Source organism: Poecilia mexicana, unplaced genomic scaffold, assembly GCF_051168715.1.
Source record: "Poecilia mexicana isolate PSO_F unplaced genomic scaffold, ASM5116871v1 scaffold_6, whole genome shotgun sequence".
Classification (NCBI taxonomy): Eukaryota; Metazoa; Chordata; class Actinopteri; order Cyprinodontiformes; family Poeciliidae; genus Poecilia; species Poecilia mexicana.
The window spans coordinates 21,523,945-21,550,291 of record NW_028263375.1 but is presented as its reverse complement, the minus strand read 5'-3'; the positions used below and the strand labels follow the sequence as shown (position 1 = coordinate 21,550,291).

At 37.3% G+C, this 26,347-nt stretch overlaps 1 protein-coding gene across 1 annotated transcript in view; it reads left to right on the top strand.

Moving 5' to 3' along the window:
* The first annotated feature begins 3,412 nt into the window (after positions 1 to 3,412).
* Positions 3,413 to 26,347, top strand: part of syt9b (synaptotagmin IXb) — a 42,256-nt gene continuing 19,321 nt past the window's right edge. The window contains exons 1-4 of the mRNA XM_015009094.2: positions 3,413 to 4,285; positions 16,927 to 17,102; positions 17,636 to 17,853; positions 18,271 to 18,811. Of these exons, the coding sequence (XP_014864580.2) occupies positions 4,138 to 4,285; positions 16,927 to 17,102; positions 17,636 to 17,853; positions 18,271 to 18,811 (1,083 nt within the window). The 5' untranslated portion in view covers positions 3,413 to 4,137. The remainder of the gene's footprint in view (positions 4,286 to 16,926; positions 17,103 to 17,635; positions 17,854 to 18,270; positions 18,812 to 26,347) is intronic.

Here is a 26,347-nt window from a genome sequence, read left to right as displayed (position 1 = left end):
CCAAAAGAAATAGGAAAGTGTTGAGACACACAATTTTAAGCACTTAAGCTACTCTTTAGACTATTGTGTTTTGATAGCAATTATCCCAATAATTCTTGACAATAATAAACTATAAGGACACTAAGCTGACACTGCCTGGTTTGATTGCATCAGTATGAAATGGTTTGTTTGAAGGCATGAAGCAGCAGTATGCAGAATCTTTAAGTGAAGAGCTGTGTCCTAAATGTTATTTCATCTATCAAATCAAATACATTTTTGAAAATATGTGAACAGTCCAAAACCTTGACCCCAAACCTTCAGCATCACAGTAAGTCCAACTTTATGTCTCCGAATCAACAAATAAATGACTGCATGAGAGGAAAATTTTTATAATTTTTTTTAAATGACTTTGCCTGAAAGAGAATCTGTGAGATCACTGGAAAAAATGGACAAAAAATATCCTTACAATCAAGGATATTTGGAGAACTTTTGCAAGATGGCGGGCAAATATTAAGTTTAGACTTATGCAATCTACTACAAGTTTTTATTCTTTTTTGATCTGCTTGTTTTCGCAGCTGAGTTATATAGGAAAAGCCACATGATGTTTGGACTTTTTTGAGCCACCCACTATATGATTTTCCCTTAAGCCTGTAATTTCTGAATCTTTCATTTATTTCTATGTGAAAAATTAATTAGTTTAAATGCAGCTGCAATGTTGTTTGGTCCAATATGGAATTAAAAGCCTTGTGTTGTGCGGTTTCACTTTATCACTCTCTGTCACTCAATATTTTTTCTAATTGCAGACAACAAACAAGAAATGAGTTAAATTGACCTAATTATTTGTGAATGCTTTATGTATTAAAGAGAATGTTTCTTTAGAATTACCAACACCAACAAAAAAATCTGTTTTTTTTCCCTAAAATGTAGAACAGCATTTTTAAAAACTTCAGTTTTTTTTTACTATCTTTTTCAAGATATTTTTAAAGTAAGTTCATGTTATTTTATATGTCAGTGATGCAAAACCAAGCTGTTATTTTGCTCCCTTTAGTAGAAAGAACATTTATTTTTAAAAGCAAGGCTTTTTAATGTACAGTGCAGAAAGAAATGGTCAATAAAGCACACACACCTTCAACTCTAGAGCTTCAAGACATTAAATTATTTTGTCTTTAGAAAATAATTTCAATCTGGCCTTAAATTTACAAAACCGCAAATCTAACATTACAAAACCCAAAAGAAGAAGTCAAAATGAAAAATGTTTGCGAAAAACTAAGTGTACAAACAATACCTATGTTCAAAATGTTTATCTATCTGATGTATCTCATTGCAAGACATAAGACAGATGAATTTGGTGAATTTGTGTTTTTTTGTGCACAAAAAAAAAAAAAAACACTTTTCAGTTACCAGTTATCTGCATGCATTTAACCTGTGAGAGGAAACAGCCCTGAAGCAAATGGTGAACAACCAATCTTGAAGGACAATGGCCTCCACTGAGATCTGAACCCAAGACCTCGTTGCTGTACAGGCTAAAACATATGAAATACAATAACTCTGAGTTTCCACCAGAAGGAATTGTCAGGAATTTATTTTACTTTTTTCCACAATATGAGGCGAGTTTAAATGAATTTAAATCATTTCTTTCATCACTTTTAAAGAGCTACTTTAAAACCCCTTATCATGCAGCGGTTCTGTTTTTCCATTGTATCTTCTGGGAGTGGGGGTCAAGGGGTTAAGTAGATCTACTTACTCTAACTTGGCTCTTCAACATTATAAAACAACAGCCTACGTGACTGTAAAAGTATTCACACCCCCATAAACTGTTTATCATGATACAAACAAACTTACATTTATTTTTACTTGGGCTTTGAGTGATAGATCAACATAACTGGGAAGAGGACCTAAAATCATGTTGTTTTAAACAATAATAAATCCCTGTCCACTTATTAGGCAACTTAGCTTAATTGTGTGAATTGAAATTTATTTAGCTGCATCAGAGGAATGGGGCTGAACACAAAACAGTGACAATCATGTAGCATTTCTGTGTAACTTTACGATTATTTGTAAAGGTTTATCACACAAATCCTGCTAAAATAAAGAGATATTTGTGGAGTTACGTTTGTTTTTGAAGCTTTAAGAAGAAGCTCTGAACTCTAATTCACAATGTAATGCCAGCTGCAAACTTGTTGACTTTTTCTCATCTGACACGATGAAACAAAAGCTCACCTTCTTAATATGTAATGTTGCTAAATGTGAAAAAGTTCAAACAGTGTGAAAACTTTTGCAAGACAGATAAACACCACAGTAACAACTCATTGTGGTTATTTGTCAATTTTGTCGAGAGCCAAAAATCCACAGCAAGAAACAGAGCGGGAGGAGGAAGACCTTTCTTAGCTTCCTTTACTGCGGCTTTAATGTGACATTTATCTGTCGTTCTTGCCCTTCATTACTTGGCTCAGTAAAGGTCAGGCTCATGCATGCAGCCCTTCTCAGGTGTTTAGGCCCCCTACTACATTTTAACATGTGCTGCCCAGGAGTGCATACCGAAATAACTTCATTACACGTGCTTACGTGCTGACTAGAGATTTTTGACTTAAAACAGGTGCTTGGATTCCCATGACTCTTTGCTCTTCCTCGCGACTCTGCGACCTCGGCTTCCAGATGAAACACAAAACTTGCTCAGCATCACCAAGAAACGGTCCAGACCTTTTTATTTTTACTTCGCCCTGTTTAGATTTTGTCTCTGGTTTTGAACTGGCTTGATACATGTGAAATGTGACAGTTTTAAACAATGTCCTGGATTCATTAGAGTGGGATAGCGCTTTTGAAGCACTGAATCTAACTGCAGTAAATGCATTGTAAATCTCAATCTCTTGAATAGGCTTTGCTTTGGTTTCTCCCGAAGGTTCCAGTTTCTTCCAATCGTCTGTTTACCTTTTTAACCATACTTTGTCAGTCTACTCAACTTGAACACAGCACTTTGCGAACTCCACCTTCTTCAGCCTAGAACTTTAGATGATCCATCTTGTGGAGGGAGTATGACTGTCTGCTGGACGTATAGAAAATAACGCTATCATTATTAACTCTAATATTTATTATTATATTTTATGAGAAACACATTTTGGGCTTTTGTTATCAGAAGACTCACCTATAACAAGGTCCTAATGACAAATAATAGCCTAAAATTATATTTTATAATACCTGTAAATCCTGTAATTTACAAAATAAAATACAATATGATCATATTAATTACTAATACGGGTTTTTATCAATTTGAGCAACATAAAGTACTTGTAATATTCTTTTAGCTCTATGTTGGCATTAGGTTAAAATCCGTTATATTTTTAAACCTACAAATAGAAAATAGTGGTTCAACAAATGACTACAGGTTTCCTACAATCATTTTTTTCTTATCTCCTAAAAGCTGCAGATCCCTGACCTTAATCGACAGAAATAATCTGACTTAATAAATATTATCAAGTGTTGTTTTTTTTTTCATCTTTTTGAACTGAATTAGTGAAAAATAATTAACCTAAGACGTTATGATTCACTGAGATGCACCTTTGAAAAATGAAGGACAGGGGCTTTTCAACACTAGTTTTCAGGATGGCTTTGTGATGGTGGTGAAGGAGGTGGAGGTAGTGATGATGGAGGCTGAACTTCCTGTCTGTCTTTTTTGTATCAGTGCATTGAGAAATAAGTGAGCGCGGTGAAAGGAGCGCATTCATTCAGGAGGGACCTTGACTGGCGCAGGCAAAGCCTGGAGAAGGAGTGATTCAGAAGCATCGCTGAGCGACGATCACAGAAAAGCAATCAGAGGAAAACGAGGGTGCATAACAGCAATACCTAGTGAACATAAAAAACACGGATTTTTTAAATTTATTTTTAAATAGATGAAAACTTCTTAAATCTCACCCTAAACCTTGCGCGTCTCCCGTCCCCTTCAAACTCACTTCAACTTTGGATAAAATCGACTTCCAGCAGATTTCGCGAATGCGCCGAGCGCGCAGGAACTACTTGGCGATCTTTCTCTTTTTCTGCCGTGCGTATTTACGCCGGTGGATGCTTTTGTGAGACGGAGCGATCGCTTTGGCCGAGTGGGTGCGTGTTCGTGTGCGGGGCAAATAGGATCAGCCGGAGCAGTCAGAAGGATGCTGGAAGGCAATGCCTGCAGAAAGAGAGGATGAGATTTGTCGAAAGGCGCTGGAACTGCTCTCCGACCTGTGTTCAAAGGGAGAGGTGCAGGACGACAACTGTCTGGATTTCATCTACTACTTCAGGGACCTCGCCAGACCGCGCTACACGGACTCAGGTCAGGCTCTGTGACACAAAGCCTTTCACTGTAGTTACTGTTGAGTCAGAATCAAGGCTGTATTATGTCATTATATAGTGAGTTTGTGGAGCTATTTGAGAAGATGTTTTAACAAGAGTGAAGCTTTTTTTTAAAATTATTATTTATTTCAACAGCTGCGTTGCACTATAATGAGAGGGACCTTTTCCGCTTTAAAGAAACTAAATGTAACATTTAAACAGATCACACGTGTTCTACCTGATTTTAAATTGAATCACAGAATAACACTTTAATTTCTGTTTTTTTTAAATCGATGTTCAGTTTAAGAAAGGAGGGCAACCCCTGATTTTCTGATGTAAAAAGTAAAAATAAATAAATAAAATAAAATAAATAACATACACCAACAGTTTTTGCATGTTCCAAATTAACTAGCAATTCAGAAGTTTAAGCTGTAAACTTGTTGCTCAGATCCTTAGATCCACTGGATTTAAAGCACTTTAGATCCGAGTGTGTGAGCAACCCTTTCCTTCACATTGGCTGGATAGAACTGCTGGTTTTATTTGCTGTTCACTCGGCCAGACTGGAAAAGGGAGAAAGAGAGAGAGAGAAGCAGCCCCACCCATTATCAATCACAACTCCCAGCACTAAGATCAGCAATGTAAACCCCTGGTTTGTCCTTTGTACAAACCAGGGGTGCTGCTTGACATAAAACCATAATGGGGCTCTCAATATAAATAAAATCCTAGTTTTTCTTTTAAAGAGGCAATATTATGTAAAGCTTTACATCTTGATATAATGTTATTCCCTTATCGAAAACATATCTGGAGTTTCATGCATGTTTGATAAATCCTTTAGTCTCCTTTGGCAACCATTAAGCTGTGCAAAATGCCTGGGTGGACTGAACGCCGCCTTTGAGTCGCAGCTCTTCTTCAGAGCTGCACAGTTTGCAAGATACTGAACTTCCACATCACGGGCCCCCCTCCCCCACAACTGCCCCACTCAACTCCTTCAGACTGCCCAGCAGCAATTAGCAAACATCTGGTGGAACTCTGCTGAGCTCATTACATGAGCTACTTTGTAAGTGTAAAGCTAGCAAAAACATGGAACAATGTTGTGATGACTGTCTGAAGGCAGAGTTTCAGAATAAGTGGGAATTTTTAAAGAGACAGACATTTAATTCAAAGGTGTTAAATTACTAAGTCAAATTTTTTATGAGTCGTATTTGATGTATAGTATTTTTTATAGCAACTGAAGTTAACAATAACTTGATTGTGCTATAAAATGGCATTAAGTGTCTGGTACCCCCCCTTAAAATCACATTAAATTGATAAGAATGTTTTCCAATGAGACTCTTTTCCCAGATAAAAAAAGTACCTTAAAATAAGCAGGTATTAAACATACCTTTCATTAAGCCAGCATTACTGTATTAAATTCTGTTTGCGTTGTCTTAACAGTAGTTCAGATTATCCACCCTTTTTTTTTGGTTGGGACGAATGGCCCCTTTGACATGAACCCGAGTGTTGTTTCGTTATTGAACTTCTGTGCTCATTATGGAGTCTTCATAGCAAACACGATGTTCAAGCAAAAAGGGTGTCCATCTGTGCTCTTGGGACCAGGACATCTTAAGTCGTAGTTTGATGGTCAACTTTGTTGTCGTCTGAGCTGCAGAAGCATGTCTTAAGCCCTCGGGTGAAGAAAGGGAAGTGGTGCGCCACCAGCACTGTTTATGGTTGGAATGGTGAGCTGCTGACCTCAACTTGGAACGTCACGGGTCTGTGGGGAGAATCCTTCAAAGATGAGATTAGATCTTCTAATTTTGAAGACATTAATAGGTCCCTGACATATTCTCTGTCATTATTTAATAAATAGAAATGTTTTATATAATTCTAACTTACCTAACTTAAGAGACGTTTGGTCTGCACACAATTTAAGCTAATTGTAAAGATATTCTGCAGCTAAAACCACCATGAAATATATCTATATCACTCTATTAAAAATGAATGGAAATACTTGTACTGATGGACTTGATAGACGACATGCAGTGCATGTCCACACGTTTTGTTCATTTTACTATTTCCCCCTTATTAAATTGTAACAAGCACACCCTTTCAAATTTTTACAATCCATTATTAAAGGTGTGTGTTGGAAAGAAGGTTCAAGCTACCAGATTGGTTCCCCAGAGACAGTGTGACCCACTTCCTCTTGTAGACTACTATTAATGTTCGCACAAACACAGTTTGATTCCCAACAACCAATTTTCCCTCTGATCATTGTGGGAGAGGCTGGAGATTAGCAGTGATACTCAATATTTCTGTTTTTTTTCTCATTTTAGCAGCTGTAAGAGTCTCAATGTGGACCTTGTGCAGCTGAGGCCCAAATAAGTGGCTCACAAAAAAAAAAAATAGTCACAACAAAGGACAGTTTTTCTGCTTGTGTCTTGGGGTGTATAGTATGGAATAGGATCATTCGAATTGTTTATTGAACAGTTTGGTTAAATTAATATCATATAAATATTAGCAAAATACAATTGATTGAAACTGATCCTGACGTATAATCAGCAAACCCCCCCCAAAAAAGCTGATGATAGGAACTAAAACAATTTATGTTTGATTAGCTTTATATCAGTTTGGGCATATAATTGAAATTGAACAACTGAATGATTGAAATGACCTATTTCTACTGCTGTGAACCTATTACCAGTAACAACTTCTCACGTTTAAAATTCTGAACTACAAATTCTTGAGAAGATTATTAGACGTAGCGGTCAATCACGTTTTCATAGCTCAGGGCCAGGCTGGTTTTAAACCCCTCATAAGGAATGTAATCATTTGAAAACAGCTTTTTTGTTTTTACTCAGTTTCTCTTGGTTTAACTTAAAAGACTTACTGGGTCAATGAAGCCTGGCATGAGACCTTAGTCCAGTTTCTTCAGCAATGACCTTCTGTGGCTTATTCTCCTTGTGAAAGTTGTCATGACTACCGAACTACTGCCAATAGTGCAATAGTATGATGCAGCTTCCTATCCCTTGCCCAATGGCATGCCTAATCGCCCTTCTTTGAGATTCAACATGGATAAGCTGGTTAATGGATGAATGAATGGATAAAAGATTTTCCCCATTTGCTGGGAAAGAAATAAAAATGTAGAATTTGGGGAAAAAAATTGTTTGATATTTGTTGATTTTGAAATTTGCTCTCAGCGAACGAGAAGAACTATCTGCATTTTTAACAGCAGCTTATTCTATTGTGTAAAGAAAAGATATTGAACAACAATCACGAAAAACTGCAATGTGTGCAAAGAAACATTTGCATTTCACTTTGTAAAATAATGGATACATACAAACAAGCAAGAATTATGGCTCTAACTGACCGGTAAAATAGTCTTTGTACTTGTGCCACACAGATTACAATCAGTCGATACTGAAACTTCCAATACAAACCAAACCTGTTCACAGAATCGGTTCTTTACATTCTAACGGCTCCGCCTGACGTGTGGCGAAAATTGCAGAACAGTTGCGTGCAGCCCATTTATAAAGACCTTTAAAATCTGTGGTCAATTGTAATCAATTCACCTGGTTACTGTGAAAGGTGAACATGTCTTTGCTGCTGTGAAATTTGTAAAACCGTATTACTACTGTGCCACTATTTTTATGTGGGTGCTTGCTACTTGATGGGACTTCACAATGCCACCTGCTGTGGGTGCTAAGATTGGTGGCACAATCACAAAGTCTGCTTTCTTGCCCATATTTTCTAGTTTCACAATTACTGCACATTTTTAGTATGCCTCTAGGAAACTTTTGTACTATTTTCAGGTTAAAATAGATTATTTAGGTTTACTGTACTCTACAAATTTGTTCTTACAAGTGTAAACTTAAATAGATATGGATTGTGGCTGTAAAAACGATTAAACTCAGTGGCTAAGTCTCTCTTTGCTTTTCCCTAAAATGTGTCTGATTATTTCAGGCTTCTGGTGCAGCTTCATGCAGGAGGATAATGTGCAAAGCAAATTCCATGATGGTTTTCACAAACATTTGCTCAGTTTCTCTGTTTAAAGAGGAGATAAGACATAAGTGCAATTTTTATTATCCCAACTTGTTCTACCTAAGTTGATTTGTTCAATGTCTTTTTGAACATAAAAAAAAGTCTGCAGTTACAAAATCTGAGGTACGATTTGAGCTACGATTATCTCACAAAATACATAATTTGCCGAGTTCAATCAGCATCGTTTTCAAAGTCTAGGCTTATTCTTTTTCACTTGATTGGAACATTTTCAAACACCTAACTAGGTCAGAGTTACTTTGATGGCAGCGTACAGAACGGTGTACTGACTAAGATGGTGTCTGGACACTATGTGCAATGCTACATAACTATACTACTCAGATCCAGCCGTGAAAACCGTATGCGTCCTCCTAGACTCAATGATTGGTACAGTCACAATAGTGGCATGTCTAAGTACTTTTTTAATTTGGTACATCTGCTGAAATCCCCATAACACCATGTGGTTTTAAAAATGCTCCACCATAACCAGTCTATGTACCTGATATTGTAATTTATCTAGTTTGATATCAAGATAAGTCAAGCTGCCACAGTTGATCTGTTCAAGAAAATGTGCGACATGGGTGTCAGAACTAACATTTATTATTTGTCGTTATATATTTTTTGAGACAAAAACTAGTTATAAAAATAAATAAGATTTTGAATAACTGAGACCAAAAGACATCAAACTTTGACATGGGGAAGGTTGCTGCTGGGAAAGTAACTCATGTGACTTGCACTAAACAGATTAAAACTGTATGTGTTACAGTTTCAATCTGTGTAGGTACTTTTGGCAGTATTTGTACTCCCAAAAGTACCATATTTCATTTTATCCTGTGTAAAAAGCTGAAATGACATAAATACTTGTCTGCTCAAACTTGTAGCTAGCTGTATCTATAACTATGCAGGATGACGATTTTAAGTGTTAAACAAGTTTGTTTCATATTCTATCAAGCAGAACAGATTGAACCAAATCACCCACATGAGAGCAATGTTGAAATTTAAATGTTTGAAAGGCAAAACTATGTTCATTTCTTGGTCTCCGAGTTGGGAGATTGATTAAATGCCGAGAGAAACAGGTTTGGTTTCATTACACCCTTGATTGCATTTTGGAGGTATCGTTGCTTGGCAACATGACATTATTGGATATTTGGTTTAGAAATCTTCAAGCCTCTGGTGATGTTCTTGAGTGAACCCAATAAAGTTAATGACTCCTCTCTCCTCTCCTCTCCTCTCCTCTCTTAAAAATGTCTATGAATGTATGTACAGCTCTTATCTTTCAGCCGTTTGTAAATGTTCTTCTAAAACATGACTGCCATTGAAAGACCCTTTTCCCTCAGTCTCTGTGTGCCTGTTATTGACCCATAACTGACTGGGCTGTAACTATTTCTTGAGCTGAAACATGTTTTGAACATAGAAGATTGTTCCAATTGGAAATAGAAGCATTTAACGAGATAGCCACAGGCTGCAACTTGACCTGGGTCTGTACGTGATTCTACACCTTGCAGAAAACAACAATTCTGTCATAATCATTGGCTTTCTCTGTCTTACCTGCTTGGAGTAACAATATAACCGTAAGGTTGAATCATTTACTGATATTAGGAAACTTATGGAATGCATGCCAGCGTAGTTGTGAGTACTGTTGCCTCAAAGAAAGAAGGTCCAATGTTCAAATCCAGGCCAGGGGTTCCTGTGTTGAGAATATCTGTGTATGTTTAGGTTTTCTCCTGGTACTCTGGTTTCTTTTCACAAGTTAATTGGTCACTCTATAGGCTCACACATATTTCATCTGGAGCCGAACAGTCAACCCGCAGTCATGTGGTTTCGAACTTGAGGGACACTGCGCTCACTTCTGTATACATCACGCAACTACCCGTGTGTGTTTCTCTTCTTTCCGTGAATCCTGTTTTGCTTCTGCAAACCTGTTAGGAAAAGAGTGCCACACATTTCTGCAGACAGCCTTCTCCATGAACGATGTTACCGTTTCCATCCAGAAGTTATTAACCATTCGTAAGTCTTGTTATTATGGTATTATTTAGTGAAGAATTGGATAAATGTGCATAATTCCTTACCTCATCAAATAGACATTCCTCAGATGTATCCATGTCTCCTGCAGATACAAAAACCTGATTTGTGAAAGATTTCAGCAAATAGAATAAACTATTAAAGCCACTTTTGTGCAGTTTGTGCCGTTAAAATTTCAAAGCAAAGTGGAGCACTTTGGCCTGTTTTGGAGCTCAGAAACGAAAGCTGCACAAAGAACAGTTTTAACGGCACAAACCAGCTCAAACGAAGCTCTAAAAAAAGTAGACCACTATGGTTTGTTGTAGAGGAAATGGGGGGATGGTGACCTCTGGATGACTTAAAAAAGATGTCATGTCTACATGTTTGCAGTCAACAATAGTCACCCCACTGTTGCCAAGACAAAAAAAAATTGTATCGGCCAAAATCAGAATCAGCAGGTCGGGTTTTTAAAGATTTGTAATCAGTGATCGGTCAGAAAACTTTGATGTACAGCTAAGTATACTCTTGCAGTTTCCATTGGATTTAGGAGGAAAAGTAGAAGTCATGTGTATCTTTATCAAAGTTAAAGAAAACAAGTATCAATGTCCATCAATTCATAGTAATTTATACGAATAGTTATTAAGCTGCTTTAAAGCATTTCAATTCCATGATAGTAAAGTTTATTCAGAACTAGAAAACATTTATGACAGCAACCAATTTTTCAGAAGTCCACTTTCTGTCAAATTTACTACAAGGCAAGACAATGCAGAAGAATTGTATAAAAGGTCCAAGACAAACAGATTAATATTGAGTAAGTAGATTACACAACCTCCATGTTATACAGTTACAGATTAAGACTTTTTCCATAATAAAGTGTGTTTTTGGAAAACTAAACACATTGCTAATGCACAAGCACTTTATACCAACTGTAGAGGAAAGGGATGGGGAGCTGATAATTTGGGCTTGTTTTGCAACCATAAGACAATTTTATTTGACCTAATCTCCAGCTGAAGTACTGGTAAATCAATTGATTATTTATGAAAAAAGAACAGAAGAAACAAATCTTGCTTAACATTGTAAAGTGGCAGCTGTGTTTGTGCTTTTATTTTAAGAGCTAAACATGTGGAGCTGGCAGCATATTGAACCCCCAAAGCTAGTGGGGGTGGGATTTTTTTTTTTACTTTCCATTTTTTGGCTCTGCATCACAATTCTCAGTTCAAATAACCCTTAGACAATCATCAGCCACACTAAAACCCGCTGTTTGTGTACACAGTGCCTCATCAAAGGGAGATTTAGTTGAAATCAATAAAAGCAGCCGTTGCTGTGTCAGTTCACTTTGGGGTTTTAAAGTTTTATTAGCTTCAGGGGCAGTAAAACACCTCTAGTGTAGCAGTCTATTTGACACAATGTAGAGTAAAACACTATCACTGATCTTCTTTGTGAAATTCTGTTTCACCCTAATGCATCATGATTTTACTGGACTAGCCAATAGTAAAAAGATGCTCTTCGGGAGTCTTTAAATGACAACCAACCAAGTAATTGAAATTTTCCATTATAGATTGCACTACATTGATCATCTTGAACTATTATTGGTTCTCAGAAACCTTGATTCTGTTACCATTATTTCTATATTTATTGTCACATAAAAAAGAAGCAGCCCCACTGCAGACAGTTTCTTAGCAAACCTCTGACCTTTTTTTTAATTATAATTGTTGACTTCCTTCAGTGACGAATGAGCTTACTGATTAACAGAATCCAATTAACTCAATAGAGTGGAGACCTGACTGTCTTGATTGCACCCCGCAAAAGGACTTCAAAGGAAGGGACACCCAACGGGTTTCAAAAAGGCTTTAAAAAGTTAATTGACTCAGACTAATGGATTTTGTATGGGTTTTTTTTTACCCAAAATAGTGGGTAAAAAAACATCAAGGAGACAGTGATGCAGGTAGGATTGTGTCACAAATACATGTCTGCTGAAAATAAAAGCAGGTAGTAATTTTTTTGTCTCTGTAACAATAAGAGCAAAATTGAATACAAGAGAGATCACAACGCTGACAATGTTTTTAAAGTCACCTGCGTTCCAATCTGTTCTGTGGCCACAGGTGCACAAAGTTATGGAAAGCCTTCCTGGCCACATGCACATGACCATTTCATGTTACTTTGATGTGACTTCGATGCGTAAACAACGCACAAACAACTCATAAAGCTCAAATAACCATCATTACTTGTCGAATACATGTCAAGAGTCACATTTTGCAAAGGCGCAAACAGCGTCTATATATGTCGCTTTCTGGTAGTCTGATTTGGGTCTCGTCTCATTGGCTGTTTCTGATCCTCGGCTAAACCAGTTCATTAAAGAGGGTGATCCTCCCGCTCTTCACTGCTGGAATAACCTGCTGTCTATCTGCCTCATTGGTAAATCAGGTCTAGTTTTAAAGTCTGTTCCACATTTTGATCAATCATGAATTGTTTAGCTGCTGAGATACTGAGGTTTTAGTTCAGCTGCCTTTTAGGTTTAATTATGTTTGATGAAACTCATAACAAGAACGTACTTTTTTTTTCCACTACAGTCAGCATACTACACTGACAAAAATATGAATTAAATGAGCATGAACCTGTTCCTGGCACACCGATTCCACGTTCACAGCCACCTGCTTTGCTGACAAAGCCACTGGTAGTTGCTATGGAAACCATTTGACTATCCTAATTTCTACATCTTTGCATTTTAATAACGTGGTTTGAATTTAGAGGCATTATCATGGACAAGACTGCATTACAAAATTCAAGCAATGAACTATGAGAATGTTACAGTGTTAGACAGTCTGGCATTTTGCACACAACCCCTGGATTTAAAGTTATTTCTATTGGAGTTTCAGGTTGCTAAACACTTACAGTATTTTAATTTCTCAGTCCTAAAAAATAGAAGTGTCTAAAACAAAAAACTATCATTGGCTTGGTGTTCAAATAAATTCTGTAATTGTGGATGGATGGATGGATGGATGGATGGATGGATGGATGGATGGATGGATGGATGGATGGATGGATGGATGGATGGATGGATGGATGGATGGATGGATGGATGGATGGATGGATGGATGGATGGATGGATGGATGGATGGATGGATGGATGGATGGATGGATGGATGTGACTTAAATACATATCAGTCTAAATAACCTTCACTCATATTTTTGCATTGATGTCTTGGAAGAATGCATAATTTCTGGAAACTCAAACCTTTTTTATTTAAAAAATTATATACATTTCTTTTCCAGAATTTTCAATGCACATGGGAAATTATCCTCCTTGAAACACTGTGGGTGCTCGATGGATCACAAGTTTTGGTGCTGCTCAACAGTTCAGATGTTCCTTCAGTTTGTTGGATCTAATTTGGAATGACTAGCAGCAAAGAAAACCATCGAGAGAGACATGTACAGGGGGACGCTCTCAGCTCTGAAACCCTTCCCCTGAAAAGCATCTGACCTCAGCAGACCGCCTCTGCCATGGTTTTTAGATGACTTACTGAAAGGCTGCTTCCCAAGAAAGATGTACTGGGGAGCATCATCTGTCTGACTCTACACTATGCTATTACCCAGCTGTTAAAGAGGAAGAACCTCTTCTCTGCTAATGGATAACATAACTCATGTTTGATGAGCTCAAATATCCATCAATCATTATGCATCCACTTCTGAATGTGTTGTGAACTCCCTTTGCAAAAAAGATGTGTAGTAAGGCTAAAGTTTTTTTTTTATCTTGTCATGGCAGAGTATTTTTATTTTTTTATTTTTTTCCAAATACAAACCTAGCTTATTCATCCACAGTTTTCTACTCAGGTTCATAATACTTCTCTATTGCATTGCTTCTGTCTCTTTTGACTTTAGCTCTAGTTGTCATTTAGATAAAACCACATTTATACTAATAAGCTCCAGAGTGAATGACATGGTGGAAGTTTCACTAATAGAAGGGACTCATCAATGCCTGTGATTGAACTTAATTGATACCAATTTTCTGCTATACGGTTTACAATCTAAATGGAGTAGGAATTATGGAAGAAATACTACTGTGTAGGTGAACATGTGCAGAAACATGCACATAAAACTGAATTGTTTTAGTTTAAATCAGATTGTTTTCATTTCCGGGGAGTTAATTTTGAATGTAATTTGATTAAACTTAGCTTGAATGACAACCAGTGCAGAGAGAATCCTAGTTCTTGTCTGTTGTTTGCTGTCATAGATCTGGATATGTCTTTCCTCCTCAAATAGAATTAGATACATAATATGAACAAGTAAACTGATCTGTCTAAGATTTATTAACAGGAAACACCATGAATGATGTGAAATTCTTACATCCTAGAACAAGAAAAGTCTCTATAATTTTTGGCTTTAAAATAAATGTGCCTCAGTGCTGCACCCTTGTGCCTGTCAGTGAAACACCCGGTTCCTTAGGTGGACAATGACTCGACAATTAAGGGAATTTCGGGATAAGTTCAAAGAGTTAATGTAAACAATTCTCAATCAATTACAAAGCAAAATGTCACTTGTCATGATGCAGAGAATCCGTCCCTGCGGTGGAACTTCAGCTTAGTCCACTTGTGAGTAAAGAGAAGCAGCAAACCAGGAACCAAACTTCAGTTCTTATTCTCTATGCTACACCCCCTCTAGAGGGTCTTACTCCAAAACCTTAAGCCTCTGTGATGTTCAGCACTTAAGTGTGTGTATGTGTAAGCTTGCAACTGTGAGCGTGTATGCAGGCTAAAAAGCACTTCCTCTATGATTATGAAATTACCTTTGTACTCAGATGAAAGGTTAAACTTACTATCCCAATCTCTCTTACTATCCCAAAATAAACATAACTAAAGCATTTTAGTGGGGTAGTATTTACTGTTTTAGATTGTTTGAGGTGTTAGCTTTCTGTTTAAAACAACTAAACATTTTACAAACAAAGTTGGAGAGGCACCAAGTATTTCCTGCCTCCATGTCACCATACACAGAGTTTACTCTACTCATCCTCCTTTGCATGCGTTTCAATGCATTTCCAGTCTAGCACCTGCTCTTCTCATTTCACAGCAATTTACTGATTGACTATGGAGCAAGTAGAATCGAGAAGGTTTTTACTGAGTTGAGCAGAGAAAAGTTAATAAGACTCAACTGTGTCAATAAAGAGAGAAATCCACAACCATAGGAGCGTGCATAAAACCAAAGCATAATTTTACTATGTCAACTCATTGTATTGTCAAGAAATATACATGCATTTTATGGAGTGCATGAGCCACTACAAAATGGCCCACAGTTACAGTTAATAGAGGAAGACTCTGGTGGATGGATGTGGGGGTTCAAGCCAGAACTTGAGCCATCCATTTCTCAACACTACAGGTTCTGTGTGGAATAGAGTGAGGTCAAACTGAGTAAAGCCATGCTGAGCCACGAGAGTCAGTGGAAATGGGACATTAGACCAACATCATGTACGTCGCAACCTGTTGTATTAGAAGGCTTTTTTTTTGTCCTACAATCACAGATGAGTGAAGTTTTTAAAACTCTGCTGGATCATTAGCTGTGACAAAGTGAATTGAAACTAAAATTCAGCTTTTCAAAAAGTAATAGGAAAACATCTTATGTCAGTTGTAAAGCATGGCGGAGGATCTGTGATACTGTAGGTCTGTTTTTTGTTTTTTTTTTCCTCCCAAAAGGCTTGAGAACCCAACATTGAAAATGGATTGTTATGGTCCATCAGAATTATGATCCAAAATATATAACCAAATGAGCACAGAAATGATTCATGAAGATCCCATTCATGTTCAAACTTTGTAAATAGTTATAGTAGAAGACTAAGTTTATCTTGAAGGTAACACATCATTAACAAGGTTGGAATGAAGGTGGAATTTTAAGACAACAGGGAAAGAACATAAAGCTTTGCAGACATGGAGAATAGTCACAAGTTCTGATGTCCCAGATTGATTATGCCAACATTTATACACTTAGTAGGTTAGTGCCACTTGGGTTGCAGTAGTGAAGACTGCTGCTAGAGATGGAGACTTGTTAAATTTTTGCATGATTATGCATTCTCAATGAAATATTTAGTAATAATAAAAATGCAACAAAATTGCTGCAAAACACTAAAAAAAGTTATTTTACTTTTTGTTTTCAGAGAAATCATGATGAGAAAGGAAGGAAAACATATTTGCTGACTTGAAAAGCAATTTAAATATCTTAAGAACCCCACTCTGTGAACTGAATTGAAATTAGCCAAGTTTATCTTTATTTTCTGAAAAAGGTTATCTGTATTTTAATCCAATGATAACCTTATTGGATCAAAATCAGATAAGGTTTTGACCCGGTTAAGAGCAATATTTTATTGGTATTTTGATCCGATAATAATCTTGTTGGATCAAAATACCGATAAGGTACACCACAAATTGAAAGTATCCGTGGACTATCCTTGCATGACTACATCATCTTTTGTAATAGTTGCATTACAAAAAAAAAAAAAAAAAAAAAAAAAAAAGGTCACATTGTGTTCTCATTTAGGAGTCTGAACGAATGCAGCTTGCCATCCATGGAACTCTGCTGTAGGTTTGTCTGTGCTAGCGTTTTTCACTGCCTGTTCACTGAACACCTGCTCTTTCTCTGCAGATGTATCAGTGAGTCTGCTGTCCCTACTGGTGACCACCTGTGGTCTGGCGCTCTTTAGCGTCTCTCTCTTTGTCTCATGGAAACTGTGCTGGTTGCCACTAAGTGGCCGTTTCCTCCCAGATGTCCTCAAGGGGGCGCACTTCCTGGGAGGAGATCAACAACCTGTCCTCACAGAGGTAAAGAAGTTGTTCCATGAGATGATGTTTCATTTTAGCAATGCGACCTATAATGGATACAGACTCAAAATTGACCTATGGCCTATAACAAACAGCTCATTTATGTGTTATTGAATACAAATACTTTGTTCAAGCACAAATTTAGACATGATTTGGAGTCCAGATGTACATGATAATTCTGGTTAAATGTTTGTGCAAGTTAGGACGTATGTATAAGGTGTATGTTTCATGAGCCAGGTGGCATTTTGGCATTCTTAAATACATGACAATTCTCTAGATCTGTCTTTATAACAAAATCAAGTTTATTTGTGTAGCACATTTCAGCAACAAGGCAGTTCAAAGTGATGTACATAAAAACATAATGCAGTAGCCAATTATGAAACAATCAGCAACCATTACATTTTTTTCAAATGCCATTGCTTTGAAGAGAAGAAAAAACTATTCAACATGTTTTTGATTCTACGGTTATATTCACAGGTAATATTTCTGCCAACCTGTTTGTAGTAACATAAATGTTGCTGGATGCCGTCTAGGTGGACGGAGAAGAAAGGGAATACAGCGAGGATGGTTGTGTGAAGGAACCATCGGGCCCCCCTTCGGCTGTGACCGTGCCCGAGTCGGCCCTGAAGATAAGCCACACATCGCCTGACATCCCGCTAGAGACCCAGACTAAAGTGGAGAAGAACCAAGTTCACACTCTGGCCAGAGACAGGGTTCAGAGGCAAATTACTGAGCCTACCTCGTCTGTACGGTTAGTAGAAATGAGTCCCTGAAGGTTTTGTTCCAGTGTTTGGAGTTCAATTCAATTCAATGCTGATGAGAGATTGAGTTTCACAAAACTCAATATCTATTAGAAAACTATTTTGTTTTAGTTGCCTTGAAATAAAAATAGTTGCAATTGTGTGCTTCCAGATGACTTTATGAACATTCCAGTGGAAATTTGTAATTGGGGCAGTCGTGCGGTATTTGTCTTTGACATTACATTATACAGATTATTGCCATATAAATGGGAGAAAAGGGTTCTGAAATTATTTCACATTGTTTTATGTCACAGAAACCTGGCATTTTAAGAAGGATATATTAAGTTTTATATGCACCGGATGCTTTGAGATTCCATAATGTTAAATGTGTCACACCTGATATGTCATACTAACATACGTTTTCACAGGCATAACTCCATTCGTCGTCAGATGAACCTGTCTAATCCCGACTTCAACCCAGCTCAGTTTCAGCGCCAGGACTCCCTGTCCGGTTTGGGCCGGATAAAACCAGAGCTCTACAAGCAGCGATCTGTAGATGCTGAAGACGGTCGTCGGACTGACAGCTGCGGTCGTCTTCACTTCATCCTAAAGTTTGACTTTGACCTGGAGCAGCTTATTGTGAAGATACATAAGGCCCAGGACTTGCCTGCCAAGGACTTCTCAGGGACCTCTGACCCTTATGTCAAGATCTACCTGCTGCCTGACCGCAAAACCAAGCACCAAACCAAGGTGCACCGCAAGACTCTCAACCCAGTGTTTGATGAGGTGTTTCTGTTTCCCGTGGAGTATGCTGAGCTGTCAAGCCGCAAGCTGCACTTCAGCGTCTATGACTTTGACAGGTTCTCACGACACGATTTGATTGGCCAAGTGGTGGTGGACAACTTCCTGGAACTGGCTGACTTTCCCCGAGAAACAAAACTGTGCCGGGATATACAATACGTGACCTCGGTGAGAACGCCATCTTTTTCTCTAAATTCTGTTACCGTCACAGTTTTTGTCTTCTATTTTAAAAATATAGCCATCTTAGTAGTCTTATACAAACACAGTTCAGGTTATTAGATTTTATATATCTAATAAGATTAAATTGCTGTAAAAAAAACTAACAAAACTCCATCTGAGTTTGTTTTTAGATGGGGAAAAAGCTGCTCAAACAAAAAAAAAAAAGAGCAAAAACTTCCATACATTCCTTTCATTGGAGCAGATGGAGAAACATATCAGCTGCCTTGCATCGTATTTTCTCTCCAAGTGGAGCTCATCTGGGTTTTCAGAGGCGAGGACATAGAAATATACTTAGACATAGTTAATGTTTAATGAAAGCAGTGGGAAACACTTGGGGGTAGTGACCCAGATCTTTGCTGACATAAGACCGGGGTTGGCTTGACAGAGATACAGCAACGCTGTCTATATTACATTATTCACTTAGATAAATCTATAGGAGTGAAAATCAGATTCTCCTGCCAGGAAGTCCCTCACGGTTTAGCTTCCTCATTTAGAAAGGCTCCAGTCCAGCATGAATCAGTTTGGGATCATTTCATTCTTTCTTAGCAGTTTCTGACGATGACACCGGATGACTGTGAATATTCCACGCAGCACAAATTTACAGGAATATTTGGAAAAGATGAAGGCAAATTCTTCTGCATATTTAGCTAGCTTAAGCGAAATAATTTAGAAGCATTATGGGCAATTTAGAAGGAAATATGTTCACACACTGTAGACCAAAACAAAGGCAGAGGATCCAGTTGTAAGAGATTTTGTGTTTGTAAGCAATATGAGGAAAGAATGGAAGCCAGTGATTTACACTGTAAAATGTTACTCAGTTTTTGCTATTTGTGCATAATAATCAAAACTGATCTATTTGCTGATATGAGGATAATTCTAAACTTTATGTTTTTTTACTGTCAGTCACTATTTTGGTTATGACCCAATGCTTTTGAAAATGATATTCACAGTTCTTTGATGCGACTCTAATGCCTCATGGAAATCCTGCTGAACAATAGACTGCAAAGCATGATCCATTCGACCCTCTGTTCTGTTGACGTTATGATGCAAACACTGTCTGCAGGCTTTGCATGAGTCCTTTTTATGCATTAATTCCTAGATCCCCATCACACACTGCTTTAGTCTTGTGTATCTATGATACGCGTATCTTGCGTATCTACTTTACACCTTAAAGTAAATGTTTAACCACATCAATTCTGCTCATCTGATATTACAGCATGCATAATCTGACAGTCAGATAAGTTTTGTTTTTAGAAAATTGCACCAAAAAACGCCATGCATACCAAAGATATGGTTGATGTAATAATAAATGCCTCAGGTAATAATTATTTTGCTTTTGATGCCAATTAGCTCTAAATTGAAATTAGAATTAGTTTAGGCAAATTGACAAACTTGGTATGCATTTCCAAAAACAAGACATTATTTTGGCTGAATTATAGATGAATAACCTTGTGGAGAGTTGATTCTTAGTTACTCACAGTAATGATCAATAATTTAATAAAGACAAAGAGTCCAATGTTTTTCTATTTAAACAGCAAAAATAACCAAATTAATTGTCTATGAGTGTCAAGTGTTGACTGTGGTCACTCAGTTGGTCAGAAATACAGTAGTGATGCTTTTAAAACTTTATCCTTTAACCACATTTAGCTTAAGTGCTGTTGGAGCTAAAAGATCAGGGCATTTTGGGATGGTTTTAGTTAAATTTTATGTAACTTAGGGGCATTAAAGAGAAAGAAAAAACCAGGTGCACTTCCAGTTACCCAGGAAATCAGTCCTTGGTCAGCAATGTCTCTGAGTTTGGTCTCCATCTTAAAGAACTATTTTACTAGCCAAATGGTTGTGGTAGTCCCCACCACTTGTTACTACTCTGAGTTTTTGCTCAGACATAATCTGATATATGCGATAAAAGGAAATCCTAATGTCCGTCAACCTCTTGTATTGTAGCGCATGGAGAGAGCCATAGTGGCATGGGAACCAGAAATCTACCTCCTGATAACCCATCAAACCTCAGAGTTTAAAAGATTTGTCAGGAGGCACAAAACCACAGTGTTTTTATATAGTTTTACTACAACCACGAGAAAGAAAAAAAAATCAGATCAGAAGTTTCCCTATCTGAATATGATTGTTCTTTATTTCCATCCAGTTTTACATAAAAACAAAAAAGATGCGCCGCAGGATAAACTGGCACGTACGTGCTTGCACACAACCCAGAGGAGGATGTTCAGAGGCCAGAGAGAAGAGGCAGAGGAACATTAGAAGTGGAATAAAAAAAGTTAGAGGGAAACTGAAAAAAGTAATAAAAGAAAGAAAATTCAGAGAGCGTGCCCCTCAAATACCAGCTAAAAATTCTGGTTTTATTATTTTTCACTTTTGTTTGCACCACTCAAAACACATAGGTGAGAAAGAGGAGAGAAGAACTAAAAAAAATAAATAAAAAAATAAAAAAATCTAGGCAAAATGAAAATGCAGATGTAGTAATGTATATTTTCACATATTCAATATGTTCAACACTTAATATCAGTGATACAGATAGAGCTGTTGTAGTCATCAATTGCTGGATTTAAAAATCCAGCAGTCTAATTTATTGATGTGTAGAAAGAGATCCAAATAAGAATAGATGGGCATCGGTATAACCAGCATTTCTGATCTCCAACCATGTCATTTTTGATCGAACTTTGTCAAATTTTTAGACCCAATTCAATTCAACACAGGTCACAGTTTGCACTGCACATAATGCACAAAAACTATGTTGCTAGGAAACACAGCGACTGTGTAAAGAGCCGCTGCTTTCCAAAGGTGGGCATTTAGCAGACAAATAAACATACTTTCCAGAGTTGCTAAAGGCAAATGTTAAGGCGTGAATTACCAGTGGCGAGAGTTCACAAATCAAACTGCACCTGGACGACATGAAAGGATGTTTTTGGTCAGCAACAACATCCAGCACTCATGTTTTCCACCAGCACTCTAATTTAATGGGCATTGAACATACAAAGATATATAGTTTTAATAACTGAGCATACAGAACATGAAAAACAATCTTGTGAAAAGGGTTAAGATTCTTCTGGGTTTGTAGATATTCAAGCCTTGGACCAGTTACTTGTGTGAAGCTGCTTTTCAGTCAAGTTGCTATGGGAAAGGGACGTATATTCATATAGCACCATTCATACACAGTGCAGTTAGACGTGCTTTTAAAGAATATTAAAATAAATGCTTTGACACTGGTGGAGGCATTTCAACCTTCATCAACATATTTCATGACAACTCTGAATTCTCTTACATTTGATAATTCTCATTGTGAGAGGGTCTTTTGTAACTGTGCTCACCTGCTTCTTTTTCATGTTTTAGTCATTGTAAGCCACTTCATACATTAGAGGTTGTTCTCTTGTTTTTCTAAACATTTTTTCTTCTCTTTAGCAGAAGCATGATGAGAAGCAGTAGCTGATAAATTATATTTAGTTCAGGCTCCTTGTAGAGGCCATAATTCAAAAAAAAAGCAGAGTCAAAAATATCTCCAGCTAACTTATTCACATTCCAACTTTTTATTATAATAGGTAGCGGGTTCATTTTCCCTGTAGTTGCATGCCGTTTCTCATTCATTTTTAATAACTGTTGTTTTCAGGTCTTGTTTGAAATAATTGTTTCTTACATTTTTTCACACTAATTTGATTTGATTTGATTTATTTCATACTTTCCACAAGATAAAAACAGCATTAAAGTAGCTTTAGGGAAAGTTTAAAGAGCAATGGAGTGTAACTTTTACTCACGAATGATACTTTAGGGACCAGTCAGACTTTAGCAGAGCCTTGTGTCTCATAATTTGCCTTTAGATCAGTGGTCTCAAACTCCAGTCCTCCTCCAGTTCTGTGCTTCAGCACACCTGCCTCCAATATGAGCTCATTAGCAAAGCTCTTTAGAGTTTGACTGCATGCTAGTGAGACACTTTCACCATTTAAATCAAATGTGTAGGACAAAGGGACACACCTGAAGGTTGCAGGACTCTGGCCGTTGAGGAATGCCGTTTGTGTTCAGTGCTTAAGATCCAGACATGGTCAAAAACAGATGGGAATTATTATAGAAACTTTTCCATAAATTAAAAGTTTATGGAAAATCTCCCTTTCAGCACGTTATTACATCAAGCAGAAACGGTACGGTGTGTGGGTGTTCTTGATTTGTGTCACTCGGCTTGCTTGATGTGTGTTACATTGAATCCCTAATAATTATGGCTACAGGGAAAACTGATTAGCCCATAAAAACTGGGACAGAAATGAGCTATCATTACAGTGAGTGGGAGTAACAAGCACTCAGCAAATTGCCATTATTCTGGCTTGATTGTTGAGGTTTTCATTTGTTCTCTTTGTGATGGCAGAACTGACACTATCAAACAAAACGTTTAATTTTCTCCCCTTATATTAATATTTTGCTTTCTTGTTAAAATAAAACTACATCACTTACTTGCTGGTGTTTCCTTTTCCACAACTGATATTTTTCATGGATTTACCACAAATATGTACTCCTTCATAAACTGAACAAAAAGAATCCCTATAGATACACATTTTCTGCAAGAATCTACTAAAAAAAAATGCATGTGGCTCCTTTTTCTCGAGGCCACTTGTTACCTAGAATTTTGTTGATGAGAATTTCTAAAGACAGCTGCTTCTTCATCAACTGATTAAGTTCAAAGCAACACAATGATCATTAGCCAGGCCAGCACTAAACGAGCTCTAACCTGTTTGTAGCCCGGTAACTAATGCAAGGACCCGGGGAAAACACTCCCACCTCGGAGCATGCAGACACATCTTGTTTGTTCGCAAATTTTGTTTTCTTCCCCTCCAGACTCAAACAGCATCCCTAGCTAAATGAGGTCAGTATAAATTGGGTTAGGTCCTCTTTTGAGGCATCTAACATGTGAAATGTGGCAGTTCTTGTCTCCTGTGTCAAAGTCAGAGGCGTCACAACTCCTAAATAGAATCTCCTATTAATCATGCATGCATCCATCTCATACTTCGATATCAGTCAGATGTGAAAGACATGTTTTCCTCTTTCTGCATATAACTACTATCATAATTATTCAGATTATGATCACAAGATAATATTTCAGTAGCCTCAAACTAAGCAGATTTTGACATGAGAATGATTTCATATCATAAACAGCTTAATTTAAATTGTTACCTCTGCTTTCTTTAAAGCTGTTCTGAAATGTGGAAGTTTGTCAAATTATCATCAGCTGCTTATATGCTCTACTCATAGTGCTCCAGCAAAGAATATGTTTATATATATATATATATATATATATATATATATATATATATATATATATATATATATATATATATATATATGTGTGTGTGTGTGTGTATAAATTCCCTTCTCCCCCTCCTCGGGTGGTCTCTTTCATCCTCTGAGCTGCAAAGCCAACACAATTTCTGTTGTCAATACCAGTTTAAAATACTTCCAGACCTCTGACCTCTGGCTTAGTAGTGTTTTTATTTAATTATTTTATAGAAACCCATTTTCAGTTTGACTTTAAATAGTATTTTTTATTTAAAAATGTATTTTAAAAAGCCAGATATTGTTGATCGTTATTGATTTGTATAAACGAGTGTAAAACATTGCTGTAACTAATCATTCATTTATAGCTGTCTTCAAATATTTGCCTCAACAGCCTTATTGGGCTTAAAATATAGAAACTGATCCTGAGTGTTGTTCCTTACTCCTGTTGCCATTTTTGACACAGAAGTGGAAATATGACCTAGAGTTTAAATTATTTTTCATCTGTAAGGAAGGTCTGAAGACATGATAAACATTAAGTTTCTTCTGCCACTCTCTCCCAGTCCCCAAGCAGAACTAGGCTACGTCCCTTGGGATATTGACTGGGACCCTGGTTAGTCCACTCTTCGATATGTGTGTGCATACATGCATGTTAATTGTGACTTCTGACAGAAAACATTCTTCTAACTATTCAGGATTATTTTCTGTGGACAGACTTTGAGATTAGAACCATACAGGAAAACAACAGGCATTATCTTTCAGAAGAAGACGGTGCCTTTAAGGGTTTTTTGTCACAGAGCACGCTCAGTACAACATGCCCCACCGTTCCTGAACCTGCTGATTAGTGTTGTGGGTGAAAATTAGTGAGCATCATGTGTGAGTTTTAATAAACTGCAACCTCAAGCTTGTAATAGCAACTCGTTGTGGATTCATGTTAAGGATGTAGCGCCTCACTGTTAATCCATATGCTGTTAATTGGTGGAAAATTAATTAAAACCTCTTCAGGAAGCCACACGTCTGCCGCCTAGAAAAGAATCCTCTTCCCTTAACTTATCCCTTCACAACACTTTGACTTGATCTCTGCAGCGATAACTACACGTCTCGTGTTTATTGTTACGTTTTATTTTAAAAAGAACATTTTACACAGTGAGACATCCGTAACATAAACAATTATTTTCCTTAAATTACAGAATTTTCTCATTTAACCTTGAAATTTGTGCTTTTTGAGGATTAGGAATGCACTGCTACATCAGTAAAAATCAGCCTTGGCATGGACAGGCTGCCAAGGCTGATTTTTGGTTTCTGCAAGTTCCAGGAGAGGCTTTCTGGGCTGGATCAACAAGTTCACTTCCCATTATGTGTGTGAGGGTTAGAGAGGTCATTCAGAAGCTATGAGCATGCATAAATCATCTGCATTGACTTCAGTGCCGTTTGTTAGTTTTGTAACAATATATCAAGGTCCCAGGTGTTAGGTAGGGTAGCCTTGTAGCAGGACAGGCAGCTTGATTTAGCGGTGTAATCTGTGTGCATCTATGTGTCTTGATCATCAGAAAAGAAAGGAAGAGGGCCAGGCTTCGTCTTACCCAAACTGGGTTACTCTTCAAGTATAGCTTAATTAATTGTAACCTTTTTCGCATTGTGTTCGTAATGCACATTTTTTCATCTCTGACTGCTCTAAAAACAACTCACCAAGCAGCTGAGATGAACAATACACATATGTAAAAAAATAAATAAATAAATAAAAAATGGACAGACCCAGAGCTCTGGCATTTAAAAATCAGTATACGTTGCTCACTGCTTTGGAAAAGCAGGGAAAAGCAGCAGCCTGCTTAAGTTGTCAAGCAACTTAAGCAGGCTTCTTGACGACTGATTTATAAGGCCTAGGGCTGAAGTCTAGTTGCATATGATAATTTGAACAGATGAACTTGGCACCTTCAGGTACCTATAAATTATACCAAAGGATGAACCAGACATTTGGAAGTCCAAAAGTCCATTCCAGATATCACGCTTTATTTATTTTTCAATTTACTATGATGTCACTAAAGGAGGCAGTGTGTTTAGGGTGATAAATCAGAACATTACACAGACATGAAAATGTCACTTTGGCTTTCCTAAATTGCTAAGAGCAACCTCAGTGTGTGTAAACCTGTGAGTTTGAAGAAAACTTTCAAAATTCTCCCTCATTATTCTGGAATTTGGCAAATAAATAATTTTGGT